General features: G+C 42.9%; 1 protein-coding gene across 4 annotated transcripts; it reads left to right on the top strand.

Annotated features, from left to right (window-relative positions):
- Positions 1–339: 339 nt before the first annotated feature.
- On the top strand, positions 340–24,905 carry ano5b (anoctamin 5b). 4 transcript variants are annotated; one of them, XM_060071955.1, is made up of 21 exons: positions 340–674; positions 5,375–5,419; positions 8,494–8,558; positions 10,801–10,905; positions 11,866–11,934; positions 12,350–12,634; positions 13,015–13,134; positions 14,767–14,882; positions 14,996–15,130; positions 15,336–15,441; positions 15,725–15,785; positions 16,168–16,319; positions 16,423–16,497; positions 16,874–17,102; positions 18,172–18,350; positions 18,550–18,647; positions 19,229–19,359; positions 20,277–20,482; positions 21,137–21,339; positions 22,200–22,305; positions 22,597–24,905. In XM_060071955.1, exons 1-21 carry the CDS (start codon positions 599–601, stop codon positions 23,002–23,004), a joined length of 2,970 nt encoding a protein of 989 aa, XP_059927938.1. In that variant the 5' UTR covers positions 340–598; the 3' UTR covers positions 23,005–24,905. The 4 variants fall into 4 exon arrangements, with proteins under 4 accessions (XP_059927938.1, XP_059927941.1, XP_059927939.1 ...); XM_060071958.1 differs by lacking the exon at positions 22,597–24,905 and adding an exon at positions 22,467–22,568; XM_060071956.1 differs by lacking the exon at positions 5,375–5,419.
- The last annotated feature ends 423 nt before the right edge of the window (positions 24,906–25,328 follow it).

Genomic DNA, 25,328 nt, shown 5'->3' with positions numbered 1-25,328 from the left:
AATATAGCAGTCTATTTATGCGGCACAAAAAGTGCAATGCAAAAAAGACCCACTTGATGTCCTCATCTGCTAATTGTTTGGCGGTAAGATTTATTGCAGACAACTAGGCCTATTACTATATTAACAATACGCATGAGTAGGTTTTAGCTTCCTAGTTGTGGATCATTCAAATATGTAGTAGTAGTAGTGTGTATTAATATCAGTCAACATCTAGAAAATATATACACCTTTAGAATACGTTGGATAATACTGTGATCCATGCATCAGGTATGCATGCATCATACATGCTCTACTCCTGAAACCAGTGATTTTCGCCGACTGAAAAGTTGCCCCTCCCCTTTATCTTCTGCCGCACGTCTCGAGTAACGGTAGCGAGCTCCAGTGCCATAGTGACAGTCACAGGACGGCAATAATGTTAATACAAAACAATGCATATCGACCTCAATCAAAGTAGAAATATCTGAGTGGATGATTGATGATTCATCCTTACCCAGTGGTCCCGTACACCGTGGTGGCATCGGGCGCCGCCGAATCGATTAAAGTGTCATCTGGACTCTTTTCGACTTTCCTAAAAAGGTGAAAGCTACAGTCGGCCAGTATGCAACGAATAACGGGAAAGGAGAGGGACGAAACCTCAATCGAGTTGAAGAGCGCGGAGGATTCACAGACAACAGGTAATTAAGAAAGCGTATTAATGTACACAAATAATCTCGTCAGGTGAGTAAAATGCCTTATTCTTTATAAAAAAAAAACACTTCTGTGATTGATTCGATTCAATTAGGTTAAATTGAATTATAGTTAGGTGTATTGAGTTAACCGCACGCGTGGGCTTGCATCTTTCTAATTTAATCTCAAAATTAAAATCATCTCGCAATTGTGACAATTTATGCACTTAAATTGGCATGCGATTCTCACGATGCGTGATGATGACGTCATGGTAAAATAGGGCTACCTATGAGCATAATAGGAAGCATGCCAGATGTTTTGATTTTAGCCATACAAATACCCTCCTGATGCTATCAGCCACTTCCTTTTCGTGATGTGTTTGTATTGTACCGAGAGGTCATAACTGTTTCCTTTTGGTCTACCTTTTGGCCCTAATGTGAGGCAACATGACAACATTGTCTATGTTTAGGTACCATATTTAGCAACAGTCCTTTCACTGTTTCGAATTAACAATCTGCAGACTATTAATAGTCCATTGGTTGTGATATGGTTTTTGTTCAGTATATTGATCAAGAACCGAGTCGAGTGCTTTCTTAAGAAATATATCCATTATCCTTTATTTCTTAGGAAAGCAGTAGAAGTGTAGTTTTAAATGTGGAAATTGAAATGTTAGATTCTACTTTTGAGGTCACAAAGTGTCATTTGAAACCTGACGCATTGTAATTAAGAAGTTGGTGCTATCATGATAATGGAGCTTTGATTTCCCTGGTATCCACATTGGTAATTTGCTTCTATTTAAGTTTCTGTTGTTGGCACCCAGTATCCATAAGCAAAGTGAAAATAAATGTTTTCAAGTCCATCTGTAGTCAATCTCAGCTCAATCAATTAAAAAACAGCTTGCCTAGTGGGTAGACTCCAGTTGGACCCAGTAAAGCTCAATCGACATCTCATGCCATAATTTTGACACGCCCAGTCAATCCTGGAAAAATCTCTGATGAGCGAGTATATCCGTTTTTAAATAGCGTTTTATCATTGTAAATAACATATTTTCTTTAGTTAACTTTGATGGATGGCAAATCAACTTTGAAGTGGTTGAAAAAAATTAGATCCCATTTGAATCTGATTGGGATTTGGATGACCCCCGACTTTAAATAGTTTATCCTAACAATGTTACATAAACCAAATTAGCATTTGTATCCACTAAACAGAGACACCGCCCTCAACCGTGAGGAACTGAAACATACAAAATAAGCGGAAGTCAATTTAGTATTACGTTCTCTTTCAATATTCGTAGCTGCACCCACAGCTAACAGCTTGTCTTTTTGCCAATCAGTGTTCTTAATTATGATGTACACACAGCCTCATCCATGGTTAGCCCGAGAGCAGTTGATAGACTCTCCAACCTCATCAGCTTTGTGAAGGACCTTATCAGGCCGACCACACGGCATATGTCAAGAGGAGAGGAAGGGGTTGGTCAACGTGCCCCCCTGCCCCACTCCCCTCTCTACCGTCCCTTCCTGTTCCCTGTTGTCCGTTGGCTCTAAGGCAATGGGCCCTTTCACAGGTCATCAATAGGAGGGTTATGTGACAAGTTATTTTACATTAGGTTGGTTACAGTGTGTCTGCAGAGCACAATGTTGAGCTACACCTGTGTTTTTCCTACTATAAAAAACAGCCCTTTGCCTTAGAAGAGGAATTTGCATACTGACAGCTTCATTTACAGTTTGGAAGGATTGCAATGATTTCAGCGGCCACACTTGTTATGTTGTTTTTATTGTTTATTTCTTTACTTAAGACTGGATTGGTCTGAAGCGGCAGCAGCTGCCGGTAGTCACTGGTGGACCTCTATGAAATGGCTCCTTGTTTATCTATTAATTTCCCCCAAGCCTTTAGAGTGCAGTGCCTTTATCGATCAGCAGGCCCTCTAGGGATGCTACGGGGCCTTGCCCAAAGGGCTTCAATGAGGAGCACTGTTTTGCATCCTATGCTGATATAGTCCAGGGAACAATGCTATTATATGGGTTACCCTTGGGATGGGGTCTTACCTAAAGCAATGTGTTTCTAGCATTGCTGTCTAGCTCATAAAGTGATTGCTTGACGGCAAACGATGCCCGGAGAAAAGGGGTTGCTATGGAAACTGGTCAATGTAATTGCATTACACATTTGACGTTTTTGTGCGATAAATGAAGTGAGAAAAAGCATGCAGACCACTTGTGACCACTGAGATTCAATTACAGAATGACTTTATAATGATGATACAAATAATATTTATTTTGACTTTTTGAATAATACAAATTGTTTTGGTTAAAGGTTCAGTGACTATTTTAGTAATTTAATTTACCAACTAGCGGTGAGGTTGCGGATTGCATCCCACTGAACACCCCTTCCCTTCCAATGACTTTGGTGGCCTGTACCTCACCATGGTAACTGTGCATGTTGAAAGACATGGCAGACGTTGGTGTACTTAATAGCCTATTACATTGCTAAAATCCATTGTGGTTAACTACATGCATAGATCAATAATTGGCGCTCTCTGTTGAGTGTGTAATTATTCATCTCGATAGAAGTCGGCGCTACAACCCGGTTCGAAAGACGGTTAAGCTTATCGGACACACAGTATAGCAGCAGGGTGTGCGTTTCAATATTCAACATCGCTCATTCTAATTTCCTACACAACTATGTTAGTTAAAATGGGTCGTAGCCATGGGGATAACACGCCCCCCTCAGTGGAACAATTCTTATTTTCATGGGATTATACACTTATACAAATATGCCGTGGGTACCAATTGTACCCACTGTACCTTTAATTAAAGTCCCTGTAACATAAATACACTGTCATAAACAAAAAACAAAACAGCCAATAGTGCTCTTTATGTTAATTAATGGTAGGGCACTAGTAACAATAGTTGTTTAAGAGTTTAATTTTAAATGTCATGCTGATATAAAAAAAAATTAAGAAGGGAAAAAAATGTCAGAATGTGCAAGGCGCGATTGGTCAAATGTGGTCTATTCAAGATAAGGCGGTATTATCTATTCTCTGCATGCCCCTGCACATGCAAGCCTAGTCCTGTTGCTCCGCCTATTTTTAGGAAATGTTAAGAAAATCCTCCCTTCTTGAACCGTTATATCCGGCAGATAAGTTAGAATAAAATAAACACATTGATGAACACTATATTGAATTGAGAGATGACATTCCATGTAACCCTAATGTCAAGGATGAGGGGTGATAACTCCTCAGCTATGTTTAACCCTTTCCCGTTCCCAGGGATGTTAATAATATTAGTTGAAGGAATAATTATAATTATAAGGATAATAGCAGGAAGAAACGTTTCTATTTTATTTTCTGCTAAGGCATGTGAACCTGTCAGGGTCCTGTCAGGGTGAAAATACTGTTTGTGTTTGTGGTGGTGGTGGGGGCTGGGGGCTGGGGTGGGGGGCAGTTACATAGTTACTTACATTACAGTCTGTATGATTATACAATTAGCTGCATAGGATACAGTGTGTATAGTTACATAGTGAGTTGTTTTGAATACAGTGTATATGGTTATACAGTGAGCTGTACAGAATACAGTGCGTTTAGATAAATAGTAACGTTTATTAAATACAGTGTGTATGGATACAGTCAGCTGCATAGAATACAGTGTGTATAATAGTGAGTTGTTTTGAATACAGTGTATATGGTTATACAGTGAGCTGTACAGAATACAGTTCGTTAAGATAAACAGTAACGTGTATTAAATACAGTGTGTATGGATACAGTCAGCTGCATAGAATACAGTGTGTATAGTTACACCGTGCGTTGCATTGAATACAATGTGTATGGTCAGTGAGCTGCATAGAATAATGTGTCGTGAGGAGTTGAATTGAATACATTGTGTATGGTTATACAGTGAGCTGTAATGCAGTGTGTGGGGTTATGAGTTTCATGGAATACCATGTTTCGTGGATTGTATTTAATACACTGGTTATACAGTGAGTTTCATAGAATTCAGTGTGCATAGTTACACAGTGAGATGTATTGAATGCAATGTTTATTATATACAGCAAACTGAATGGAATACAGTGTGTATAGTTAAAAAGTGAGTTGTATTAGACTGTGTGCATGTAGTTGCATCATCTTACTAATAGAAGCTCTTTCACTACAGCCTAGGTTGGCTGTCACGTGTGATTGAGATCTGGAATTCCTCATCAGCAGAGACAAAAGAGGACGCGGCGGGCAGTCAGCAGTGGCCGTGGGCAGAGCTTTGCTGACAGAAAAGATTGCTGGCCCACCAGGGTGGCATTTTAATCTGCGGTGATCTGAGTGAGAATAGCAATGAGGCTCAGGGAGGGCAGGGAGGCTTGGGGAGTGGCTGTAAAAGCTTTCATTGTAGGCTGTCCCATGTGTCACAAAAATAGGCATCAATGTTGCGTGAGTCAGCGAAAGCTGATTGCATTTAAACCTCATGTTTATTAAATTAGCCCAAAACATGCTATAATAACAGTTTGAAGTTGAGTGTTCCACTTTTAACCTTTTTTGGGTGGTTTGATTGTCTTATCTATTTGAGGCCTCTTTAAACTGGCTGTTATTCACCTCTACTGGCACTTAAATAAACATTGTTTTACACATTTGTTTTCCTTATACTAGTGCTGTTCATTTGCAGTGTAAACATACCACTAATAGTGTATCCAATGTCTATATGTTGTCTTGTCTGTCTCTACTATGAAGATGACCCAGATGCCCTGACAGCATTCAGGATTATTCTGCACTCAGGTACGGGCAGATAAAAGGCTTTGTGTGACGCCTGTCTGTCCGTCCGTCCGCCCGTCGCTCCACTCTCACCACTCCTCTCCCTCTCCTCATCCTCTTCTCCTCCTCACCTCTCCTCTCTGTCTGGACTTCATGCCCTGTCCTCTGTCTTGGCAGTGGCACTCCTTGTTCCTCGTGTCTGTGTGCTCATCTGACACTAGCTTGTGTTGTCCATCTGCTTTATATGTATGTATACTTCATTACCTGCTACTGGGATCAGTGATCGATTGACCCCTGGCTAGAGAGAAATGCTCATCATCAAGGCTGTGTCTCAATTGTGAAGTGGTTTATTTTAACCTTGATTCCTAAGGAATGTTCCTGTTAGGTCTAGGTACCAAGTGAGAATGTTTCCTGTGCTTCCGGCTATATTAGGATATTGATATGCTGCCATATAACCTACATCTGCCACCTATTTAGAATGCATCCTTGCAATCGAGAGAGAGTCTCATTGTATGCTGGAAGGACAAAGCTCCTTCATTGATTTGCAGGAAACCAATGGAGCTATTCATGAACAAATAACCACAGTGCAAAGACTTTCACTGCAGGAGCAGCAAACTAAATAATTAGCAAAGGGCATTAAAGGTGCAGTGTGTAGGATTTAGAGGCATCTAGGGGTGAGGTTGCAGATTGAACCCTGATGAATACTGCCCCCTCCTCCCTCACCTCTCCTTACACCTCCCTTTCCAACGACGTAGACGAGGCTACGGTGGCCAGTTCTGGCCTGAAAGGTGCCAGTAGGTGTTTCAAAAAGGATGAATGTGTACAGACATATCTATACGACAGCATAGGGTAGCTATCACCAAGCATCGAGTAGCACATTTTTTCTTACTTTGTAATAGTATATTCCATTTCTGCCAAGTCTGTTCTGTTCGATGACACTAAATTCTACACATTGCACTTTTAAGCAGGCATAAAGCAGGTAAGTTTTCTGTAGGGTAAGCCTTGATCACATTATTAATTTCCAAGGAAAGTGCCGCTGCACATTGGTCGCAAATTTGTCGCCGTACATCTGTGTTCAATGTAATATGAACAGTTGTCAAAGTCTTTTTGTGACCAATATAGTCCACAGTCGAGTAGAGAGGAACCACAGCCCTGTCATGCATTGTCTGGGTTAGATATGATTCATACTGTCACTGCTACTCCCAGTTGTGCCTGTCTTGTCTGTGTGTTTGTGGCTACGCGTGAGTGCGTGCATGCACACGCGTTTACACGTGTGTGCAATTGGTGGATGCAGATTATACATTCCTTACTTCACATTCCTTCTCCACTTCCGACTCAATGACAACGTCAGTGTCTGATTTGTGTGAGTTCTGTCACTAGCGGTGCCAGCTCACCATCCGAGGACATGATATGCTTGCATCATAGATCTTAGGGGGCAACAATGTCTCACTAGAGCTTATATAACGACTGTACCGTTAAAGGTTCAGGATAAAGGTTCACGACTGATTGGCAAAAGTCTATTATAATATGAATCCCCAAAAAATAGACCACCTGACTTGAGAGTTAATGCATCTAAAGTGAAGAGTGGTTTTTGTTTTACAGATTTTCTTTTAGCAATTTTAGATGAAGAACATTTTAGGTTAGGGATAGAATACGTTCCGATTTATTTGGCAACCATTTTTTTCTCGCTACCAATATGTGTTTGATAAACATCTTTCCAATACATCACTTTAACCAGGTACTGCCTAGTCCTACCGCCTGAATGGTTTTGTTTGTCTAAGGACATATCCCCTAACACACTGTTTGCCCTCTGCTGCTGTTTGTCTTATGCACACTCTGATAACTGAACATTGACAGCTGGAGTGAGACCAAAGCTAGTTAACAGGAAAAGTCCAGACTGTATACCCTAGTCATTCCCCAGTGGCTTTGTAGAAAAAACCCATATGTGTCATCTGTTCTCTGACGAATCAAGGGATTCCTTAACCCTGTCTCATTTCGTCCTTCCTTTATGATAAGCTCAAGGATAAGCCAACTCCTGATTGGCTCAAAATCCCATCCATCATTGACATTGCATCCAATCCATTGGTGGGGCGGTCCTCTTGCATGGTTGGGGGCGGGCCTATTGATGAAGACGCTTGGGGGGTTTCTTCTTGTGGTGAGGGGAATGAGAGATTGTGGTATGAAGCCAGCTACATCCTGACTCCACCCCCTCCAGTGATCACTGCAGGGTCTTCCAGCCTCCCCCACGGTTTCCCAGCAGTAAGACATTTCAAGACCAGCTACAGAAGCACAGTCCCTACGCAGGGCCTCCTGCTGCACCAGAGCTGTGCAGAAGAGCTACTTGGATATTGGATTCCCTCTGTATGGGGAAATGGGTGAATAGGACTCTCTCTCTCTCTCTCTCTCTCTCTCTCTCTCTCTCTCTCTCTCTCTCTCTCTCTCTCTCTCTCTCTCTCTCGCTCGTTTGCTCTATGAGTCATGTTTGCTTCACATACCAAAGAGAACTCACCGAAATTATGGCCTTGAATCCCTGTTTCTGTTTTTCCAGTTTTAGTTTGACACTGCTTGAACTAATTAGGAAAACATGGTGTGGGTTTCACAGAGTTATGTCTTCGCTTCCTGTTTCCTTTCATGATGCTTTGCTTATAAAATGTGTTTCTGTGTCTAACAATAAAGCAGGCTTTAACCTTCTTTCTACCATGTATTAGTTTGTATCAGCAGCACTGATTACATTTCTGGGATCATACGTATGTGTGCTATACCTAATGCTAAACAGTTTTGCATATCATATTTACATATTCACAAATGCCCCATTTTGATCCAATGCATGGTAACATTTCATGTAGGCTTAAGGAACCATTAGTGGATACTACTTTGAAACTTTGAGCTTTTGAACCGTGATTACAAATGGGACATTCCTCACACTTGTGAACAATCAGTGTGTTTTTGTGTGTGTGTGTGTGTGTGTGTGTGTGTGTGTGTGTGTGTGTGTGTGTGTGTGTGTGTGTGTGTGTGTGTGTGTGTGTGAGGGTGAGAGTGGTTATTTCAGTGTGCATACATGCATTGTTTGAAACACTGACTGTCTGGCTCTTTTGCAGATGAAAACAATGGCCACGGCATTTATTTGTCTGACCGCGGGGGTTCACTGCCGGGACACACAGAGGTAAGTCTCTTGATGCTGTGTGGCAACAGTTTTTTGTTTCAGTAGCAACACACACACACACACACACACACACACACACACACACACACACACACACACACACACACACACACACACACACACACACACACACACACACACACACACACACACACACACACACACAGTGATGATATGTGCCGCGGTTCACCTTGTTTAGGTACAGTGTCAGCCTCCTCTAGCCTGCCCATGATGAGGTTGACCGGTGGCAAAGTGTCAGCAGGAGGGCTGGCCCCACAGCTTAGCTGCAGAAGCTCCCCTAGCCTTTGGCCTCCCCCAGAAGTCCACAAGGCAGAAGTGGAAGTCCCTGATGCAGTTGTGAATGTAACCACATCCCAGTCGGCCTGCACGCCTCCCCTTCCTGATCCCCCTGCAGACTAGACTGAGACTGCAAAGTGCCCATCTTCCCTGTGTGACCAAGCAGAGATAATGTAGGAGTAATGGTGATGGTTAGACAGTGTACTGGGACTGAGGAGACTTACATGCTTGGCTCCTTTTTTACACCCCAAGGGGTTAGCCAGTGGCAGTGGCTAAAGGCATAGAGTAGGAAGCTAGAAGCAAGCTACACTACTTCTACTGCACTGAACTGGTCACACACACCCTGTTGCAATGGCACACGTGCACCAACACACAAGCACTGACAGTCTCTGTTTTGTATCCAGGAAGATAAAGGATTAGATTAAAGACTGTTAGCTTTCAGAACACCGATGTTACTGCTGAGTCACACAAAACCCGCGCCTTTAGTAATAATAGCATCTTCCTAGACATTTGGACATTTTCCATCTGTACCAGGGAGGTGTGTGGCATTTATCCAGAAGAAATAGGCAATGGGAAATGGTGGTTGTATCTTTTATCTTGGGAGGGTACCTTGGTAGAATCTTGTTTTTGAGAAAAAATTCAGTTACTTAAAAAAACGACAAAAAAACAAGGAAGACCACATTATCTGCAAGGGGAAATTGCAGAAACCGCAGTCTGCTTTGTTTTTTTCTTTGTAAGTCATTTCGTGGAGATTTTGTTATTTTTGAAGATGTCCAGGATTGAGATGAGGAGGTTAATAAGTACACCTGGCTCCATTTAATTTAAGTAGATATTCCAACTATATATTACGTATAGTTTGTTCTTTGTCTTCTTAATCTGAAAATCAAAACATTTGAAACATATAGACACCTTAATAAAGCAATTACAAACAAATAATATGTAGAAAGACATAGTAACTGCACTTTGCAGTCCTATTGCCCATATAGCATTGGGCAATCAGATAGCATTAATGATACATATAGCATTAATTGTAATACAATTGCAAAGCGCAGTGTGTCTTTTTAGGGATCAAATTAGTTAAAATATTGTTTTTAATTAATTTATATTTTTTAAAAGTATATAGGGAGCAGGTCCTCTTCCAGAGGGCATGCCAATTTGCACCACCATGTTTCTACACTAGCCCAGAATGGATAAATGTCTCTTGAGATGATGCATTTTAAAAGAACAGTCATAATTGCAATCTTACTTCTAAGCCTATTAACCTCTTCATCTTGTTGTGTTACAGACTAAAAACTAAAAGCAAAACATAAATCTCTTAAGGGATCTCATCACTTTACACTTGGTTACTTGATGCTGTTGAAGACGATCATCAGACGATCACGCAAACATAGCATCTCATACGTTGTTGGAACGAGGGTGGGGGGTTGTGTTCCCTCCATCTTCCCTAAGTGCTACACACTGCACCTTTAATGTGTTGCCCCCATCCTCTCTAAGTCCTACACACTGCACCTTTAATGTGTCGCCCCCATCTTCCCTAAGTCCTACACACTGCACCTTTAATGTGTCGCCCCCATCTTCCCTAAGTCCTACACACTGCACCTTTAATGTGTCGCCCCCATCTTCCCTAAGTCCTACACACTGCACCTTTAATGTGTCGCCCCTATCCTCCCTAAGTCCTACACACTGCACCTTTAATGTGTCGCCCCCATCTTCCCTAAGTCCTACACACTGCACCTTTAATGTGTCGCCCCCATCTTCCCTAAGTCCTACACACTGCACCTTTAATGTGTCGCCCCTATCCTCCCTAAGTCCTACACACTGCACCTTTAATGTGTCGCCCCTATCCTCCCTAAGTCCTACACACTGCACCTTTAATGTGTCGCCCCTATCCTCCCTAAGTCCTACACACTCCACCTTTAATGTGTCCCCCCTATCCTCCTGCCAGACAGATAAGCTACAGCGGAACAGGGACACGGTGTTCTTTAGGGACGGCGTGCGGAGGATCGATTTTGTGCTATCTTACGTAGAAGACAAAGATGAAAAGAAACCGGTAAGCACTCTGATTGATTCCAAGACTTTTGTTTACTGTACTTGTTAACAGAAACACCATGTTAACCAGACCACTTGACACCTGTGCTTGTCCCTGCCCACTATCAACTTAAAATAAGGCCTTCTTGTAGAGCTGAAAATCACTACTACTGTATGTAACCCACTACTACTAACCCACATCACTATGATTTCAAATAAGTGGTTTTAGGGTTATTGCTTTTCCTGCATTATGAACACTGACTATAATTAGCATGTCCGCTTGTGTAATGTTATTTCATGTCTTGAAAACTGTGGTTACCTCGGCAACCACGCAGCACAGGAAGCATGAAAGGAAACACCTGAGGTTTGGGTCGCTTCGCACTCTTCATCATGGCTATCATGGTGCTAGTAAATATGTTGAATTAGTCTCTTGGTCTGTTTTAAAGTTTGGTGAAGTAATTATTTCATTGCCAGCTATGACTGCTTTGCCTGTTATGTTGTGCATTTGACAATCAAATAACTTGACTTGACTTATGATACACCTAGCTAACCCATCCATCTGAGTTGTATGTTCAGATCAGTTATGGGCCCCCACTTGCCGCACCTTTTGAGAGGGTCCCTGGGTACCGCACAAAGCTCCCAACTGCTCCTTAGTGGTTTCATGGCCCTGATATAGAGGCATCATTTAAAGTTTAACCAAACTTGACTAGGAAGAAAGCCGACCACGGGTAGAGCATAAAAACCACACAATCATATGTGAATCATGTGACCGAACAGAATGCTCTTGTCACGAAATGAAGGAAGTCCCATTTATATTTTTGGTTATTTACAAATGTAATTGTAGGAATTGCAATGTCAGATTCAAGACATAATTCCATAATTTGTGCATGCTTTTAGTATGCATGCATTTGTGAGTTTGTGTCCGGGTGTTTTACATGTTTGTTGCCTCTGGCTGTCTGCCTATCCGTCTGTCTATTTATAGGAGAGAAGGAGGGAGTTTGAGGCGAACCTCGAGAAAGCAGGGCTTGAACTGGAGACCGAGGACAGACGCGTAAGCAATCCAAACATACAGTTGTGGCGCCATCTAGTGGAATAGTTATGATGGCATACCATGCGCATTCAATTATTTTCTTAAAGGGATGGTCAAATTGTAATTGTCGATTTATTTGTTTTCCTAATAGGATTCATCCTAATCTACAAATATAACAATATTCTACAATATATAACAAAAAAATCAATGACAAAAGGTTTATTTTTACACATACTTTTCCACTATTTATTGCTTATATATGGTTTTATATTTAATATTTATTATAAATTCAATATTTAATTTCTTTCTTTATTTTATATTTTTGTATTGCTATATTGTTCATTTAACTTTACTTTTTATACTCACTGCGCTAGAATACTAAAATAACTCAAGAATTCAATAAAGCTATTCTCTAATTTCTGAATTGGATGAGCAGGACTCGGACGATGGCCGGACGTACTTCCTTAAGATCCACGCTCCTTGGGAGGTACTGGCCACCTACGCTGATGTCTTGAAGATAAAGGTCCCTTTCAAGCTGAGCGATGTTCCTCACGCCCAGGACGTCCCGCTCGGGTGGCTGTCGCAACCCTTCCGTCTGCCGGAGAAGATCATGCGGCCGCAGCCCGACTACTTCACCACGGCCTTTGATAAGGGAAAGACAGACTTCTTCCTCATCAACGACAAAGACTCCCTTTTCCCGCCCTCCACCAGGAACAGAATTGTGAGTAGTCAGGAACCAAGTAGGGGATCAGAAAACTGAAATGTTACTGTGAGTAAATGTAATTAGACACTCAGCGTTTCTGTGAGTTTACTTGTGACAATTGTCGAGTGTTCTTTATCATGATCTTAACTCACCTAACACATAAACACATGTTTACACTCACACAAACACACGCACACAACACACACACACACATACATTGACACATACATAACCACCCACAGAAGTGTCACAGAAATAGTTTTCACACCACACACACACACACACACACACACACACACACACACACACACACACACACACACACACACACACACACACACACACACACACAAAGCATTTGTGAAGAAACCTATCGTAATAAAAGTGTGTGTGTCTAGGTGTTCTACATCCTGGCTCGCTGTCCGTATCAAAAGGAGGATCGGCAGGAAAAATACAAGAAGGGGATCAAGAGATTACTCAGCAATGGCACCTACACTGCTGCCTTTCCCCTGCACGACGTAAGACTCTTTCAACTAGGGTCGGCAATTTGGAAAAATTAGGAAAAATTATGAGATTATGATCATGAAAGCATCCAACCAAGACACACCCACCGCTCCCTACAGGCCTTTATTCAAAGCCACTCCTCATAAACACGTGACTAACTCGCTAGCTTTAGCAAGAGGTCTGCATATCCTTTTGGAAGACCCCGGTCATGCGCAATGAGTGCACGGCAGAGTAAGCGCAGGTAGCCGGGGAGGTACATATATACAGCTAGGCCACACAATCATTTCATTTTGTCCGAATAAAATGATTGGACAGGCTTATTACAGGCCTGTGACAGCCATAGACACTAGGGCCCGACCGATATTGATTTTTGAGTGCCGATGCCGATGCCGATTATTTTCAGAGAAAAATTACGATTACGATTTAATCGGCCGATTAAAAAAAAAAAAAAAAAACCATATAAAACGTAGTTTTTGATACCTTAAATATACTTTAAACACTTTTGACGAATATGTGAATTGAATGCAGAACCTTTGAGTGTTTTAGAATACATTTACAGTCAAAAATGAGTGCAATGTAAAATGTAAAATAAATAACTAACTCCCAATGTGCTGCGCTCGTGAGCAGTGACTAACACGTGCGTGCTGAGCAGTATGGTCTCACCGTTAGAGTCTACAGTATAACAAATTAACATGGCCTGGGACCTAAAGAAAAACAGGCACAACATGCTCAAACAACGCGTCTTGTGTACATTGGTGAGGTGAGCGCGCAGCTGCCTGAGCGAGCGTGCTTTCATGTTGTACGGTAAAATTCAATCTCCTCTTTTTTACTCCAGCTAAAGTTGTTAGTTAGCAAGGCGAGTAGGAGTGCAATCTGCAGGATACTAATCGCAATAACATTTAAAAAAAAAATAAAATAAATCGGTTGTAATCTGCGTCTTTTTGGCCGATGCCGATTATTTTCAAAAAGGCTATAATCGGCCGATTAAATCGGCAGGCCGATAAATCGGTCGGGCCCTAATAGACACCTGATCTTTCTCCTTTTTTTGTCAGACCATTTGATTTTTTTTAGTTCGGAAGCAAAGAGAATTTCAATTAATATCGGACTTGTTGGTGGTATTCAAAAAGTAAGCAACGATACTGTCATGCTGTGCTTCGAGTATTTATTAAAAGTATGATAAAAGCTAATATAGTCCCTTAAATATGTGCTTTGTTTTTTGATGAGCCATTGAATCATCAGCATCCAACCCTTGCTTAATGTTAGCGGGAGCCACCAGCATCCAACGCTGCAATAGCCAGAGACGGTTTCACGTCACTGTGCACTATAAGCCACATAATTCCTACTGTTACACTGTACGTGTATCATATTGTTTGCATCATATGCTGAGATACAATTCCTGTATCTCATTCCCTTACGCATTCATACACTGTATACTTTATATACTGTTAAACTAGCCCTGAACCTCATACTAGTGTATATTATGTTCCATAATCTTACAGCATTCATTCGTTTATAGCCAACTCATACACAAATCGATGTATCAGATCATAACAGTTAGGATTAGAAAAGGGGTTAAAAAAAAAAAGGTAGTCCTCATCACCTTTTCCTGAAACCCTCCTCTCTCTATGCCTTCCTGTATCTCTCAGAGTCGCTACTGGAAAGGGGCAACAAATCAAGAGTGCGAGAGCGAACGCTACAACCTCTACAAGAACTGGGCCCGCTTCCTCTGTTTCTACAAAGAACAGCCTCTCAACCTCATCCGGTGAGTGGCATAGGACCCATATCTGCCCATACCGAGACAGTGAGCCAGTAATGTGCTACTGGAGTCTCTGTGAGACTATGTCAAATGTTGATGTTAATGTGCGTGCCTTGCAGGAAGTATTATGGAGAAAAGATTGGAATCTACTTCGCATGGCTGGGCTTCTACACTGAGATGCTGTTTTTCGCTGCAGTCATGGGTGTGATTTGTTTTGCATATGGTTTGCTCAGCTACGACGACAATATATCCAGGTAAGTGCCACCAGGGGGCATCAGAGGACTGCTTTTGAAAATATGTGTTTTTAAAACTCGACTTAAATAAATGTACCACTTTCTTGACAAAAAATGTTACACAAAGTTAGATTGACCATATGTTTTTCTTTTTTATATTTATGCCTGAATATGTGATGATTTTTATGGTATAATGAAAGATATCGTCCTGTTCATATAATTGCAGTAAAGAGATCTGCGATCCCAGCATTGGTGGAAGTATCGTGATGTGCCCACTTTGTGATAAAAAGTGCAGTTTCTGGAAGCTCAACTCTACCTGTCTATCTTCCTGGGTAAGGCAACTCTTTGGGAGGGAACGAGTTTAACTGGTGAAATGTCAGCATTTTAGCAGACACCATTCAATCAAAATATCATTCAAAAACCATGCAAAATTCAAAGTCTGTAGAATGAACTGATGAATTAATGAGTGAACTGATGAATGGGTGACTACAGACTCATTAGAACTGTTTGAGAAGTGTCTTGCTGAGTGTGCAGAGTGTCCTGCTGCCAGCAGCCAGCGTGTCGTCTTCTCCTCGTTGCTAAGCCACTTACCTGCTGCCCCACTCACTCTTCCAGCAATCCCATCTGTTTGACAACGAGGGGACGGTGTTCTTCGCCATCTTCATGGGGATCTGGGGTAAGTGTCTGCCCACGATGCTGTCACTACGTTTAGCCTGTCACAGTATCACATTGAGAGGAGAGAGGACAATCTACAGTGAGCAGAGTGGTGCATCGATACACTTTACACAATACATTGTCACACACGCACGTACACCCATACTTTCTGTTCCTTCCAATGGCTAAATAAGTGGTTGCATATAGTTCCCTGTAGCTACCTATAGCTCTACCTGACAAGATGTGTTTGGCCAAGGCAAGATTGAGACGATTTGGCTTTAGGGGCCGATGGAAGAGTGACTCCAGTAAAATCGTGCGTCTGTTCCTGGAGTTGTGGAAGTGAGCAGAATTGGTTGCGGGGGCCGGGGGGGAGAGTGTCTCCAGTAACTCATGTGTTTCCCCAGTCACTCTGTTCCTGGAGTTCTGGAAGAGGCGGCAGGCCCGCCTTGAGTACGAGTGGGACCTGGTGGACTTTGAAGAGCAGCAGCAGCAGCTGCAGATGAGGCCTGAGTTTGAGATGAAATGCACTCGCAAGAGGATGAACCCGATCACCAAGGTGATCTTCTCTCTCTCTCTCTCTCTCTCTCTCTCTCTCTCTCTCTCTCCATCATGTGGATGCAATCTGTCTCTCACACAATGTCACACGACCTACCTTTCAGGAATCTGAGCCGTATCTTCCAATGAGCAGCAAGCTTGCTCGCTTCTGCATATCGGGCACCACCGTGCTTTTCTGGGTAAAGTACCAGCATACAAACCAGTGTGTGTGTGTGTGTGTGTGTGTGTGTGTGTGTGTGTGTGTGTGTGTGTGTGTGTGTGTGTGTGTGTGTGTGTGTGTCTGTGTGTGTGTGTGTGTGTGTGTGTGTGTGTGTTTGTGTGTGTGTGTGTACGCTAATTCAAATTTGTATATCTAAAGTGTACTTCCTGCTGTGACACCCACATCTCTGGGATTAATGAAGTCCTATCTTCCATTATCTTATCTTAGTTTAAAGCTCAATAGCTCTAAAGTGTTCACCCACGCACGTGTTGACTAACTTTGTGTGTGTGTGTGTGTGTGTGTGTGTGTGTGTGTGTGTGTGTGTGTGTGTGTGTTTGTGCGCATGCTCTCCACAGATGTCCCTGATCGTTGCCTGTATCATCGGGGTGATAGCCTACAGGCTGGCTGTGTTCGCGGCATTCGCCAGCATCATGAAGGACAGCCCCACCAGGAATATCCAGCTGGTTGGGAACCTGATCACTCCACAGCTGGCCACCTCCGTCACCGCCTCCTGCATCAACTTTGTCATCATCATGATCCTCAACTTCTTCTACGAGAGGGTGGCCGTTTGGATCACCGATATGGGTAAGGCTTGGGTAAAAGCTCAAACGACCTTCGTCTGACCTGACTCTCACGTCAAAAACAGAATTTCCCAGTCCATCGAAAAGAAAAACGGATGCCTTCGAATGGAACGAGGTCAATCTGACCTCCAATGGACCCTATTATTTATCTCCTGAACCAGTGTCGGGGGAGCACAGAATCAACTGTTTCAATTGAGTTGTGGGTCCCAGACGATCTGAAGCAGACTCTTGCAGATCCATGAAGGAGTGCATAGAAAACCCAAGGAAAATCACAGAAAACGATTAGGGCCACGGAAGCATCTGGTTTGATTTTTGCCCAGCTTTGAGAAACGTGCAGCGCAGCATTATTTCCGCTGCATGAACAGCAATGTTATTTATGATTTCCTGAGTAGCCTAAGCCATGTTCTTTCATGAACATGTAACATGAACATGTAACATGTAATACCCACTCACCCTTCCAGCAATCCCATCTGTTTGACAACGAGGGGACGTGTTCTTCGCCATCTTCATGTTATTTATGATTTCCTGAGTAGCCTAAGCCATGTTCTTTCATGAACCTGTAGAGGTTTATTCACCTTTGAGATTGTATTAACTCAGTTAATCAATGTATAGCATAATAAATAGCCCCTTAAAAATCAAGATGGCAAAGATGTGGCCAATTAATATTATTGCCGTGGCTGTTTTTGGCCTTGGCAACTTTAAGCAAAGTGCAATACTTTTGATTTTATGCGAGTGTAGAAATCTTTTGATGTAAGACCCTGGAGAAATTCTACGTCCTACCTAAATGAAATAGTGGGGGCTGCAGGTCACGATGCAATGATTTAAATATGAGCTCCTCTCCATGGACAGGATTTTGTGAAGCTTTTTTTAAATTGTATTTCTTTATTTTTTTATTATTATTATTATCTTAGCTCCAAGTCCTGTAGTCACACACAACCCTTTCCAACTCACTATGCATCCCGCAGAAGAAGGAGAGCTGTTTCCTAAGGAGAGGTCGAAGGCACAAAGATTATGTATGGAACGCACATCGACGTTCCTTAAAAATGAGCTTGTTTTGTTTGTCCTCTCAACAGAGATCCCAAAGACCCACCTGGAATACGAGAACAAACTGACCATGAAGATGTTCTTGTTCCAGTTTGTGAACTACTACTCGTCCTGCTTCTACGTGGCCTTCTTCAAGGGGAAGTTTGTGGGTCACCCTGGAAACTACACGTATATGTTTGGCAAGGCGAGCAGACTAAGGAACGAAGAGGTACAGAAAACACGAAAGGAAAAGCGATTTCATCCTTTCTTTCAACCTAATTAAAGCCATAATTTGTATTCATCCTCATCATTCATTTAAGTCTGATTCGGACCAGCGGTAAACCTATTATCCTTTGCAGATGGATTATGTTTGCTCTAGATTGTGTGTGGATGAGAAGTTTGACGGCCAGTATTTGTCTGTGTGTCAGTGTGACCCAGGGGGCTGTCTGATTGAGTTGACCACCCAGCTGGTCATTGTCATGGTGGGAAAGCAGCTGTGGGGAAACATCCAGGAAGCACTGCTGCCGTAAGCACCACACACACTGTCACCCACACACCTCCACCCTGTCACACACACACCATCACCCCGTCAAACCGACAGCTTCACCCTAGCACACAGCTTGTCCCTGTCACACACACACTGTCCTGTCACACACACACACACACACACACACACACACACACACACACACACACACACACACACACACACACACACACACACACACACACACACCACACACCTTCACCCTTGTCACCCACAGACTTTCACCCTGTAACACACACACACATTCACCCAGTAGAACACAAATCCTCACCCTGTCACACACACAGTTTTCTTTGCAGCACATAACCAACCAAAATAAATCATGCTTATTTCAAAAAGCTAGCATTCAAGCTACAGTTTTACATTTGTGGTTCCTCTTCCTAGAAATGCACAATATGTAGCGTGTGTGTGTGTGTGTGTGTGTATGTGTGTGTGTGTGTGTGTGTGTGTGTGTGTGTGTGTGTGTGTGTGTGTGTGTGTGTGTGTGTGTGTGTGTGTGTGTGTGTGTGTGTGTGTGTGTGTGTGTGTGTGTGTGTGTGTGTGTGTGTGCGTGCGTGCAGGCTGATGCGCAACTGGTGGGGCAGCCGTAAGGGGAGGCACCAGCCTGAGAACCAGTACAGCCGCTGGGAGCAGGACAACGACCTGCTGAACTTCACCCAGCTGGGCTTGTTCTATGAGTACCTGGAGATGGGTGAGGCCCCAGCCGCGTGAGGCCCAAAGCACAGGGACGCAAATAAACAACATAGGCCTTTCACACATGCACTGTATGCCGGACATTCTCTGGATGATAACTCAATTGTCAGAGTCCGGACAGGCCCCTTACCTGGCCAGGCCCCTCGTGTATAATCCGGAGAATCTGAGAAAACACAAGGAGTGAGTGGGCTTGTTGCTGACGTGTTGACGGCGTTTCTATCCTGCGACTGGCACGAAACCGGGTGCATCACGTGTAGTTCGACGTGTTCTCTTCTGGCCTGCCTTTGCGTTCCGACCTCTTTCTGTTTTCCAATCTTCTGTTGATATTGCGGATATGTATAAAATAAATGCAATATTGATATCTCTGCAAAAAAGAGTCAGCATTACGGAGTTGGAAGCCTCAGCCACGATCTTTGATATGTTAAACAAAACACTGCGACTTCCGCGACAGCCCTCGCCTAAGGCATACAGAGTATCTCCAGTGTGTGTGAACACGTCTGATGCGGCTTATCTCCAGTTGTGTGCTGCATGTCCGAAATGGCAGCTCCGGATCATCTCCGTACCTGATTCTCCAGAGTTTATCCAGAGTTCATGTGTGAAAGGCCTATAAGAGAAGAGAGCGATAAAAATACAGACCCGCTGAATCTTGTTCGGTGTGCTTTGCTCCATTAAAAATGGAGCAAATCACTACTGGGGTGCGCTACAAAGGTAAAACCTAATTTAGGCTCTGTGCGCTTTGGGCTTTACAGTCTCAGCAAGATAGCTGGGGGATAGGCAGACACAATAAATCCTATGATATTATAATCAAAGCCACGCACGTGGTCAATTTAGTTAGTTTTATCCTTCCGTCTGCTTTCCTTCAATCACCGTTGTTCCCTCCTCTTCTCTCCTCTCCTCTCCCCTGCTTTCCTACAGTGGTTCAGTTTGGTTTCATCACCCTGTTCGTGGCCTCCTTCCCCCTGGCTCCTCTGCTGGCCCTCTGCAACAACATCCTGGAGATCCGCGTAGACGCCTGGAAGTTCACCACCCAGTTCAGAAGGCCCGTGGCCTCCAAGGCTCGTAACATCGGAGCCTGGCAGGAGATCCTCAATGTGGTGGCCATCTTGTCTGTCGTCACCAATGTAGGTGGTCGTGTGGATACGGAGTGTTTTTCATGAAGTGGGATTGTAGACGGGTTTTGAAGCACACCCCAATATAAAACCAATGTCAACCGATAACCATATCAATGGTCAAAGTTATGTTTGTTTTGAATTGGCTGTGTTAAAAGCAAAAAATAATTATGTGAAAATAATATCTTCTTAAGTTTTAAATGATTGTGTTTAAAAAGTATTTATTTAAGTATTCAAAAAATCAAAAATTCTTAAAAAAGATATCAAAGGTTCGATCTTGTTGAATATGTTAATCTCCAATTATAGTTGTGTTTGCAATCAGTCACATTTACATTTTCATTTACATAAGCAGAATCCTTTATCCAAAGCGACACCCATTCCTATACACATTTACGCACCTTCACACACCTTCACACACCGACGGCAGAGTCAACCATTCAAGCCAGCTAGTCTGGAGCAGTTAGGATTAGGTGTCTTGCTCGAAACCTCAACACTCAGGTAGGAGGAGCCGGGGATTTAACTAGCAACCCTTCCACTTACAAGCAAATCCGCTCTGCTTCCTGAGCTAAGCCGACCCTTTGGGTAGAAAATAAATGGTTTGTGTCTCAGGAACGTTTCCTCTTGCGCCTCCGCTCAGTGTTGTCTATCTCTGTTCTTCTCCACCAGGCGTTCATCGTGGCCTTCACGTCGGACATGATCCCGCGCCTGGTCTACCTGTACTCCACCCACAACAAGGACGAGCTCACCATGCGCGGCTACGTCAACAACAGCCTCTCCGTCTACAGCATCTCCCAGATCCACCTGGACAGCATGCCCGAGGATGGGGACAGCCCCTCCTGGTATTCCAACTCCTCCATCACCACCTGCAGGTGGGTGTGTCCTCCTGCCCTCGGACGCTATGGGCCTCATTCATCGGGAGTGTGTCGCTGACGTCGCACCGTATTGGAAGTGCCATGTTTAGAGGTCGCTGCCTCTGGGGTCTGTTGTTTCTGTCTCACAAGTTGGCGCCAGGCGTGTTATAATTTCAGACTCCTTAATAGCTTTCCTTAAAAGCGTTAGCTGGATGGGGAAACTGAATGTGGATCCCGCCATTAGGTTCTACATTCAGTTTTCCCACCCAGTTAGTGTCTAGAGCCAAGAAGTCTGTTACTTAAATTAAGTGAAGGTTATCATACAGCCCTTAAAACAGTGACTCAAAGGGCTTAACAGCCCCACATTATACGAAAAACTGTAACCCTAAAGCCCAAACTCCCAAAACCTGGAGAAGGACTCAGAAAGAGGGATACCTCCTTCCAGGGAATGGAAGGAGCGCAGTAGGCTTCGGTCTTCCTCAGCAATATGGAGATTTGATACATATCCCCTTACTGAGTATTGGCACAACTCAATTCATTATGCATTCTGAAATAGTGCTGTACTGCACTTTTACTATCCTGTCTTCAAATAAAAAGAATATAACCTACACAGCAATCGATAATACGGTAAAATATGACACAACTGTAGTATGATCTTTAGTACTGTGACTGTAGCACTTATAGCAGATAAAACTTACTGTAGCAGATAAAACATAATTTTGTTGAATATGCACAGACTGCAAATATTGATATTGTTGTTTTGAGAATTTATACTTTCGGAAAACAGTATCACACTGTTAGTCTTTAGGTAATCTTTCAAATATATGAATATTTTGACATAAATTTTGCGTGCTGACACATGGATTGGTCCTTCCCAGGTATCGTGACTACCGCTACCCACCTGGCCACCAGAAGCAGTATGATCATACCATGCAGTTCTGGCACATCCTTGCAGCCAAAATGGCCTTCATCATCATCATGGAGGTATGACCCCTACCAAAATATAAATAACAATAATAACTTATAATAACCTTGCGTACATTGTTGCAATTCAGTGTGCATCTATCTTTATCTCTTCTTGCAAACTTGTGATTCGACTCTAGCACTATTTGATTTGACTATTTGATTATCCATTTCACTTGTAGACTAGTAGTGTAATAACGTAAGACCGGTGGGTTAATGAAGCATTGAAGGCATCAGCGTTGCATTCACACCGAGTGATGAACCTCTGCGCTCTCAGCGACTACTGACCCTCTGCCACCCCCCACCCCCCAGCACGTGGTCTTCGTTGTGAAGTTCTTTGTGGCGTGGATGATCCCGGACGTGCCGTCGGAGGTGAAGGCTCGGATCAAGCGGGAGCGCCACCTGATCCAGGAGTACCTGCACAACTACGAGGTGGAGAAGCTCAAGCTGCAGCTCTGCCTGTCCAATTTCCCTGTCCCCGCCAGCGCAACCCCCACGTGCAACGCGGCCAGCACCGCCAACACCGCCACGACCAACGCGGACGCCTGCTCAGAGCTGTGCACCGAAGTGCTCTGTCCCCTGGACGCAGACGAGACGACGGCTGAGTGTCCGAGCCCCTCTCCCTCTCTCCCTGGCTGGAACTCCACACTAGCATCCAGAGACGTGGCGGGGGGACGCGACAGCCTAACAGAGGATAATGCTGCCCAGGGGGGCCTCTAAGGGCCTTGCACACACTGCCCCAACAAACACCAACCTTCAACTGTAATGCCGACGTGCGCCATCAGCGATTCTAAAAGTTTGTCGACAACAAACCTAGGCCCAATCCCATTTCTACCCCTTACCCCTACCCCTTACCCCTTCAAAACAAGGGGGAGGGGTAAGGGGAAGGGGTAGAAATGGGATGGGGCCCTAGTCCTCGCCACTGCCAACCACGACCAACGGATTCAGCTGCCCCAATGTTGGTGTCTGTTGGTTTTTGGGCAGTGGGGAAGCATCTTTGAGATGCGACCGGGGTCTTCTCTATGTGAGGGGGGGTTGGGATCCTCCATGGGAAAGGGGGGGGGGGGTTCAATGGCGAGCCTTTCGTTCCAGTTATAGTGGTGAAACATGTTTATTTTATAAATGAGTTAAAGGTTGCTTCAATCCTATATTAGGATCAGTTTAGTGATGAAGAAATGTCGTGCCCTGCTCGGAACCACCCCAAGTATGTTCCAGGTAGAATGAACCACAGAACTGTGCTGTCGTAGTAGCGGGTTAAGTTTGATGAGATGGCGAGTGGCTGGAGCAGAGATTTATAGTGGATTCAACAGTATGTATACTATCTACTAAAATAGGTATTGTCAGATCTAAGTTGCCTTTGCTATTGCTCTGAACACTTAAGATAAAGTGTTATGTGTTAAGATTTATAATATCATGATGTCATTGGAGAGCTGTGTTGTGCATGTGATCCTTGCACCGGCTGCCTTAGGGATGTTCATATCTGTTTTGTGCTCTTATTGTTCTGTTCTTTCAAATAATTAAAATCAATCATATATCTCCAATGTTGCACGATAAAAGTTTAGAGTTTATGTAAATTATGAGAGTTGTACACAGAGAAAACTTTCAACTTAACAATTATGTTATTGTCTGTCTTCACAAAACATATTATTTGTGTTCCTGAATCATTAATTAAATGATTTGTATCTTGATCATATGCTCAAGTCCTGCACTCGCTCTTCAAGATTAGAGTTTTACTAAATCTTACCTCAAAAATAATAATTATAACTGTTGAATCAGATGCTGCACTAATCCAATTTAAAGTGTATTGTAATAGTTCCACTCAGACCACATTCCAATTAAGGATAACTTCACGGAGGATAGGACAGCAGCTAAACACTCTGTGGCTCGGGCGGAGTCAGCCTGAGGGACCAACCAGACCTATCCAACGTGTTCCTTAGAAAAGAGAGAAAGAAGGACAGAGCCACTGTTCCAATCTCTTCATTCTGTCCAGCGCTCCACTGTCAACTGTTCAATTTACTCCCAAGACTAGCCATGCATGTTTTCGATCATTCTATCAGTTCAAATACATGTTCATTTTATGCCATGTATAAACAGCCATTGAAATCATTTATGTTATTTGTATGTTAAGGTTATTTTTGTATTGAAACGTTAAAAAAATGATTACTCCATAATGTGCATTTAAGAGCATGGACTGTATTCAAGTTATAATTTAATGTAGCTTATTATCATGGTATACTAAGGTCAAAGTTAAATACAATTATTATTAACTATTGTTATTTTGCTCTGACTTTTGTCGCCCAAAGCTAGTTCTATTTTTTTACATTAATGCAAAGGTCTATCTGATGCTGTAAACTTAACTTAAACCTATAACTTAAAAATATATGTTTGGCACGGGTGAATGCATGTGAAGTCCCAATGTAATGTTGGCTTATAGAGTTGTTATAATTGAAGAAGAATCGTTATTATTTTCATTACACATGATTTAGTACTACACAAATAAATAAACTATCAGCATTTGACTCATCACTTGCTGCAGCACTAAGAGCAGAAGGCTACTCCAATTTATGCTTACTACATGTCTTCTTTATATGCTGTGAAATAAAGCTTTTTTGAATCCTGAATTTGTGTAATGTGTAACTGCTTTTGAATATCTGACAAAATGATTTTTTACTTAGGAACCCTTCCTGACTGCCTACCAAATTGCTGTAGTAAATCAATTTGATATACTACAGCAATACAGCAATGGCTATACAAAATGTAGGCTATGCCTATCTATTTAGTCATAGAAGTAGCCCAAAGCATTGGCTACTTTAACTTTTCTGATTTCAGATAATTTTGTATCTCACATAAATTCAGAGTTTTTACTCCAGGGTTAAAAATGGCAGTCAGTCTGTACAGTAATCCATATTCACCTGGCAACGGCGTACCACGAATGACCACAAGATGGTGTGCTAAGCTTAGAAATTGAAGGGGAATGCAAAGCCGTTGCTTAAACAACCATCTACGCTGAGGCCTATTTTATTATGTGACGTTTTGTTATTTGC

Source organism: Gadus macrocephalus, chromosome 14 (genome assembly GCF_031168955.1).
Source record: "Gadus macrocephalus chromosome 14, ASM3116895v1".
Classification (NCBI taxonomy): domain Eukaryota; kingdom Metazoa; phylum Chordata; class Actinopteri; order Gadiformes; family Gadidae; genus Gadus; species Gadus macrocephalus.
This window is presented reverse-complemented; position numbering and strand designations above follow the sequence as displayed.

Excerpts from the sequence above, each read along its gene's own strand:
- ano5b (XM_060071955.1), top strand. The coding sequence starts at position 599 with ATGCAACGAATAACGGGAAAGGAGAGGGACGAAACCTCAATCGAGTTG. Across the intron at positions 675-5,374 it reads GGAGGATTCACAGACAACAG|ATGACCCAGATGCCCTGACA; the intron begins GTAATTAAGAAA and ends TCTACTATGAAG. Across the intron at positions 18,351-18,549 it reads GCAGACTAAGGAACGAAGAG|TGTGACCCAGGGGGCTGTCT; the intron begins GTACAGAAAACA and ends TCTGTGTGTCAG.